This window comes from Microtus ochrogaster (genome assembly GCF_000317375.1).
Source record: "Microtus ochrogaster isolate Prairie Vole_2 chromosome 14 unlocalized genomic scaffold, MicOch1.0 chr14_random_1, whole genome shotgun sequence".
Classification (NCBI taxonomy): Eukaryota; Metazoa; Chordata; class Mammalia; order Rodentia; family Cricetidae; genus Microtus; species Microtus ochrogaster.
In genome coordinates, this window is record NW_004949096.1 from 29,677,122 (window position 1) to 29,684,624 (window position 7,503).

The following is a 7,503-nucleotide window of genomic DNA, read 5'->3' on the forward strand; positions in this document are numbered from 1 at the left end:
GAAGAAGAAGAAGAAGAAGAAGAAGAAGAAGAAGAAGAAGAAGAAGAAGAAGAAGAAGAAGAAGTAGTAGTAGTAGTGGTGGAAGAGGTGTACCAAATAATTTGGCAAAATCTAATACCCTTGTTCTTTGACCAAAATGTCAAGACAATCAAATATAGAAAAATTCTCTTCAAAAAAATGGTGCTGGGATAAATGGATATATCCACATATAAAAAATAAAGTATCTGGACTGGAGCAATGGCTCAGCAGATAAGAGCACAGACAGCTCTTGCAGAGGACCCAGGTTCAGTGCCGAGCACCTGCATTGCTGCTCACAACTGCCTGTAAGTCCAGGTCCAGGAGACCTGACACTCTCTTCTGACTTCTGTGGGCACCAAGCATGCACATGGTACTGCTGTGGAATAATCCTCTTGTACACTGTAAAGATTTGTCACTCAAATTTGTTTAATAGGAAGCTGACTGGCCAGTGGCCAGGCAGGAAGTATAAGAACTAAGGATGATAAGGAGAGGGCAGAGTCAGGAGTCACCAGCCAGATGCAGAGGGAGCAGGAGATAAACGTGCCATGCTGATAAAGGTACCACTACATGTCAAAGTGTAAAGAAGGAATATGGGTTAACTTACAATGTAAGAGTTACTTAGTAATAAATCTGAGCTATTGACCAAGCTTTTATGATTAATATAAGCTTTGGTGTGGTAATTTGGGAAGTGGCTGCTGGGTATTTGGGAACAGGCAGCCAGAACAAGAAACTTCCACTAAATGGTGCACATGCAAATATGCAGGCAAAGTACAGATACATATAAAATAAATACGAAGAAATTAATAAAAAAGAAAGAAGTTGGTTGCCTACTTCACATGATATGCAAAAATTAACTCAAATGGATCAAAGATTTGAATATGAGAGCTAAAACTATAAAACGCAGAAGAAAACAGGTAGGTACACATTTCTCATCTTGAAATAGACAGTGGTCTCTTAGATATGACAGAAGGAGAATCAGTGGGGAAACTCAAGTAAATTGGGCCTCATCAAAATGGCATTTCTGCTTCAAGAACATAATGAAGAATGTGGAAATATAATCCAAAGAATGTGAGGATGTATTTGTAAATCATATATCTAATAAGGTATTTGTAACCAGATGGATGGATTAACCCTACAACACAAAAACAAGGAGCCAAATGAAAAACTTGGTAACTGGAGCTACTACGAGATGGCTCAGTAGTAGGCAAAGCACTTGTTGCATAAGTCTGAAAGCCCAAGTTCACTCCTTGGGACCCGTGAGGTAGAAGGCAAGAGCCAACCCCACAAGACTGTCCTATGACTCCTACGTGCTCATCATGGCATGTCTCCCACAACATGGGTAACTGTTTTGAACAGGTCTTTCTCTAAACAGGACAAGAAAAAGACAATAAGCACATGGAAGGTCATCAGGTAAATACACATGAACTGTTTCTTCACACCCATGAAGATGCTATAAGAAAACAGACACTAGCAAGTGTTGGTAGGGTGTAGCACTATGGGGCACTCGGACCTTGCTGGTGAGTTTATAAAATGGTTCAGCACTTTGGAGAACACTAGAGGCTCCTTAGAATGTTGAACACAAAGTTACCATGGGGTTCAACCCCTTATGGTACACCACCAAACAGTGAATGTGTATACTCACACCAAGCCCACATGTGGGATGCTGATACAACATTATACAGAAATAACTGAAAAGTCCAAATGGCACAAGTACCTACCAGCTGATGAACAGAAAAGATGTAGCATATCAAAATAATGGACTTGTATAAACTGAGCACATTAAAACACGAATGGACCTTGAAAAATTAGTTAGTAAAAGGAGCCAGATGCAAGAGGACACATCTTATATGATGCCATTTCTATGAAATATCCAGAATAGTCAAGTCCATAGAGATTGAAAGTAGATTTGGCATTGCCAGGGACTAGAGAAAGGTGGAAAGGACGCTGAATGCTTCTTCTCCTTCTCCTACTTCTCCTTCTTCTCCTCTTCCTCCTTCTCTTCCTCTTCCTCTTCTTCTTCACATAGCTACATAGCCCTAGCTGTCTTGGAATTCACTCTGTAGACCAGGCTGGCTTCAAACTCACAGGGATACTCCTGCCTCTGCTTCCTGAATGCTGGGATTAAGGGTGTGCACCACTGCACCTGGCTCTGACTGCTTATTTTTGAGATGATGAGAGTGTTTTGGGACTAGATAGTAGTGACACTTTCAAAACTGTATGAATACACCTAACTGTATACTTCAAATGGATGGCCTTTATTATGTTCAATAAAATGCTAGAAACAAATGTGACTCAAATAAACTGTGTAAAGGTATAAACAATAAATATTAATCTTTATCTTTTGTTTTAAGGAGTCAGACCACAGTCACACAGGATCACAATCACGCAGGTTTGCCTGAAACCCACCAGGCTAGCCTGGAACTCACGTGCACCTTCCTACCTCAGCCTCCCAAGTTGCTAGTGTTACAGACACGTGCCACTACAGCCATCCCCCTCTTTATCGTCTACACTTCTGAGGGTATTTGCTTACTGTTAACACATCTTTTTCATTGGTGAGCTTTGCATTGTTGTTACTGTTTTTAAGGAAGCATAAGATGTTTGCTACTCGAAGAGTTCTCTATCTTATGCAAAATCACTTGCATTTATTTCAAGTTTTGGATTCTCTCAGCACTTTATTGAGATCACACTATTAAACTTTTATCACAACCTTGGATAAATGAAATATCATGTCATCTACACCTAGGGGGTGAAGAACAGACCTTCTGATAGATGGGGAATTTTGTCTCATGTTAAACTCAGATTTGTGACTCCAATCAGGAGTTTTTTCTCTACCCAACAGCTGCTAGCCATTGCTGGCTTTCACTCTTGTTCAGAAAGGACATTCCAGCCCTGCCACTTGAGAAAGAACTTGACTTTTTCCTAATAATGAAAAAAAGGAGGGTGGTAGTGGCACTTGCAGAGGCAGGCGGATCTCTGTGAGTTCAAGACCAGCCTGGATACCCAGAGAAACCCTGTCTCAAAAAAACAAAAGAAGCAGCATATCCTTTAGGAGACCAGTTGACTGGGCAGAGAGCACTGACTGGCTCAGGTCTGTGCGTGACTAAGGCTACCCAACAGGAGGGACAACACCTGCCTGACAGGAAACACTTCAAATATATCCTATCCTCCAGAGACACCATGGGCTGTGTCAGTCTCTTCCTATGACACACGGATGGTTCTGCAACAAGCACCATGCTTAGCTTTCCTTCTCATGACCATTTCCTTTTTTGAGATACGGTATTTCACTTATCTATATTCAAATAGGATATTCATTTTCAGTTAGAGTGTTTTTTCTTGAAGTAAGGAGAGAATGAGGGAACTAGCAAGGGGATGGTTGAAGAACTTAGAAAATAAGTGATCTCAATGTCTGTCCTGGAGAGACATTCCTTCATGAGTAGGCAGAAGCATGCATAAGAATGCTGGCTGTAAGATTGTTTGTCTATCTGTAAAATGGGAAAGACTTAAATGTCCATTAGAAGAGGACCAGATGAATGACTCATATACTGTAGAATACCATACCAGATGAAAAATATTGAAGTAGGTCTATACACACTACTGGCCTGGAGAGAGCTCCAAGACATGAAGTGAGTGAAAAAATATTAAGTTGATATTTATAGATTGATAGTATCTAAATTTTTAGCAATACATGTTGATCCAATCGATTATATTCAGCATATCTATGAATACTAATGTCTAGACTGGAAACAATGGTTACTCAAGATGAGACTGGGGTACTTAGAGTTTTATCTGCAATTATTGCTTTATTTTACTCCAACTAGATCTTCATTTCCTTCTTTTGTAATTAAAAATTATACACATTTTACATAAAACTTAAGGAAATAGTAAAATACTTATTGTATTACTTATAGTAAATAAAGGTGGAGATGCCATGTGTGTAGAGTAAGCTAAATCCCATCCCTTGTAGGTGGTACGTCATCTAGTCGTTTCATCTCCAGAGCGGCTCTTTATCTAGAGAAGAGAGCATGAAGTCTGCAGAAGATGACAACGATGACTTCGGAAGTTAGAGGATATGAAGATTCAGAGAACTTCAACACTGTAAAGAACCTCCAAGACTGTGCTTCACACCCTTCTGGTTTTCAGGCATGAGAGGCAGAAACTAGAGAAGTAAGTTGGCCAGTGTGAAGAATTTGGCAGGTGACAGAGGACAGAAATCCCGGTGCCCTAATCACTTGCTCTGCCCATCCCACCCTGTTGTGGAGGCAGTCATGGTAGCATGGCACCTCCACCCTGCCTCCTGGTCCTCGGGGGACCAAAGGCTCCTGAGGGCTCTTGGCTTCCTTCCTAGATCAGTTCTCTACTTGTTCCTTTCTCCTTCTGAGCCCCCCTCCTGCCGTCGATGTCTCTGGGTCCTCATTGTCCCCATTTTCTAGCCGTTTCCTGGATTTCCCTACCTTGGGCCATGGTGGTTGCTTCTGGCTCCAGGGCTGCTCCCCCACAGGCAGCTGGATGGGCTGGAGATTCAGGAAACAGATCCTGGAGAGCCTGCTTCCCCTTCCATCCCAAGGCTCGACACTGGAGGTGGGGCCAGCTGCAGCACTGCCACCTCTGCCAGGGCAGCTCACAACTGGTTCTCTCACTTGCCCTCTGGTTTTTCTTGGCAGTGTTGCTCAGCTGAGAGGAGGTGTGGAGGCTGTGGAACCATCAGGGCCTTTGTGCTATTGGGCCGTTGACAGCTCTTAGGCAATAGGGCTGTGGTAAAGGAGCCAGAAGAAACTGGTGAGCGGATGGGGCCTCCACAGGGATGAGGGAACTGTGTTTCTGCAGGAAGGGCTCTCGGGGTCCTAGACTATCGCTCACAACTAAGAGAGCCTCAGTGGGTTCTAGCACTTGAGACCTCTCTTTCTGGAGTTTAAGTGCAAATGGTACCTATGCTGGATCATCCTTAATATGACTTTTATTTTTCTGGCCATGGCACTGTTTTAGGTGAGACCTTCCAGGCCTATAGTGATTCTCAAATAAAATTATCAGATGTGGGGCTGGAGAGAAGGTCCAGAGGTTAAGAACAGGAGCTACTCTTCTAAAGGACCTGGGTTGAGTCCTAGTACCTACATGGGAGATCCACAACTGTCTTTAATGCCAGTTTCAGGTGGTGCACGCCTTTAATCCCAGCACTCAGGAGGCAGAAGCAGGGGGATCTCTGTGAGTTCGAGGCCAGCCTGAGCTACAAGAGCTAGTTCCAGGACAGGCTCCAAAACCACAGAGAAACCCTATCTCAAAAAAAAAGAAAGAAAGGAAGGAAGGAAGGAAGGAAGGAAGGAAGGAAGGAAGGAAGGAAGGAAGGGAAAAAGGAAAGAAAAGAAAAAGAAAAAAAGGCAAGATGATAATGTAGCTTCATGGTAGAACAATTGCCCAGCAATACCCAAGGCTCTCCAAAGAGAAAGAGAAACCAGGCTGGGGAGAGAGGGAGAAAACTGGAGAAGGATCCTGTGTGAAAACTGACTGGGAAACTCACCCACTCTCTTCCCCCCGCTGTGAGTCACTTCTTCCTGTATCCCCAATTTCTATGTCCTCTGAGGAACCCAGCAACTCGTATCTTCTTCTCTCTTGTTTTCAATTCTCTGATAGCTTCCATAGTGTACAGATGCACAAATACGGTTCTCTGGGGCTGTTGGTTTGTTGCTGCGCTGAGGAATGAACCCAGTGCCTCGACCTTGCAAAGCCAGCACCCTACCACCAAGGTACACCTAGTGCCCCAACACCCTAACACATCTGGGTTCACCTCCAATCCTCAACTCCATTAACCCATTGACTCTGCAGCTCTGACCTTTCCTACCAGTTCCATCAATCCTCCAGTCTACTGCCTTGTTCCTCACCCACTCTTCCCCTCCCTTCCACCTACTTTCCCTCCCCAGGCTCCCTGACACCTTCTCATCTACTCCCTCTGAAGGCCAGGGACCCTTTCCTGCTCTTATCTTGAGGGTCCTTCTGCAATTCTGAGTGTGCATGCGGGCCCTTCTCTCTTGTTTAATAAATTTCCCTCCCCCTCTCTCCACCCCTGACCCTCTCCTGCTCTCCCTCCCCTCTTTCCCCTCCCCCTCTCTCCACCCCTGACCCTCTCCTGCTCTCCCTCCCCTCTTTCCCCTCCCCCTCTCTCCTCCCTCTGACTCTCTCCTGCTCTCCCTCCCCTCCCCCTCTCTCCACCTCTGACTCTCTCCTGCTCTCCCTCCCCTCTTTCCCCTCCCCCTCTCTCCACCTCTGTCTCTCTCCTGCTCTCCCTCCCCTCCCCCTCTCTCCACCTCTGTCTCTCTCCTGCTCTCTCTCCCCTCTCTCATCTCTCTTCGCATCCACCTACCACCCCATCCAGTCCGTCATTTTCTTCTCAGACTCACTTGCAGGCTCCCTTCACTCCCATGCCGGTGCTTTCCAGGGACGTCCCGGGGGTTCACCTATTCTCACTCCACTCACCCCCTCATGGACTTAGGTGATCCCCAGAACGTGGCCTGCAGGCCCCTCTTCTTGGCCAGCTTTGGACACTTTACCACACCCAGTGTGCCCAAATGATTCCTTCTCCCCTACCTCCCAACTTCTCTGCCTTTCTCCCTGTGTCTCTGGTCTTGGTGAGTGAGGATACGGCACCCTTGAAATGAAGGTCAAATCGGGAGCATCTCTCCTCTTAACACATCAGTCCAGTTCAACTCCTGACTAGCACCTAAAACTGGCCCTTCCTCCCTGTCCCTCGGGTCTACCTTCCCGGAAACACCAGCCTGTCTAGAAACAACTCCTAACCAAATTCACACCCTTTCTCCAAATTCAGCACTACTGATTTTCAACATATTTTAAAATTATAATTTCATTATCTCCTCTCTCTAACCCTTCCCACCTTCTTTTTCCCAGCTTGCTCTATCCCAAATCCAGGCCCTTTATGTCTTACCATTGATCTTTCTGAAGAGCCAATTCAAACACACAATTCAAATTCTCCGCTCAGGATCCAACAGTGTATGAAGGCCGAACTTCTCAACATCACCCTAAAGGCCTTCGAGAATCATCTTTCTCTTCCCACCTAGAACCCAGGTACGCCAAACCCCTTCAGTTCACTGATGGAGACCGCTCCTTTGCATCTCTGTGTGGGTGTTCTCTGTCTCTGTCTCTCTCTCTCTCTCTCTGTCTCTCTCTCTCCTGAATGATCTCTTTTTCTGAAGTGTTTGTTCTCTGTCTATTTGTCTCCAGGTTAGAGCATCACCCTGCTAGGAAACCTTCTCAACATTCTCTATCACACTGGGATATTCCCCTTGTCATCTCTGTTAACCAAAGCACTTCTCCATATCATAATCATAACACCAGTGCCAGTGGTCAATCATGACAGTAGACAATAGAAGCACTACTGCCACCAATACAATCATTTTTGGTGCTAGATATTATTTTAAATTCTTTTGTGCATTATCCTTCTTAGTCTCACATCTCTATGAATCAGGAGGGGTTTTTTTT

At 44.9% G+C, this 7,503-nt stretch overlaps 1 protein-coding gene across 2 annotated transcripts in view; it reads right to left on the reverse strand.

The window, feature by feature from the left end:
* Tgm5 (transglutaminase 5) overlaps positions 1-4,479 on the reverse strand; it is a 33,306-nt gene extending 28,827 nt beyond the window's left edge. For both annotated transcript variants that reach the window (XM_026787836.1, XM_026787835.1), the window contains exon 1: positions 4,470-4,479. In XM_026787836.1, the coding sequence (XP_026643637.1) occupies positions 4,470-4,479 (10 nt within the window). The remainder of the gene's footprint in view (positions 1-4,469) is intronic.
* Positions 4,480-7,503: the final 3,024 nt, after the last annotated feature.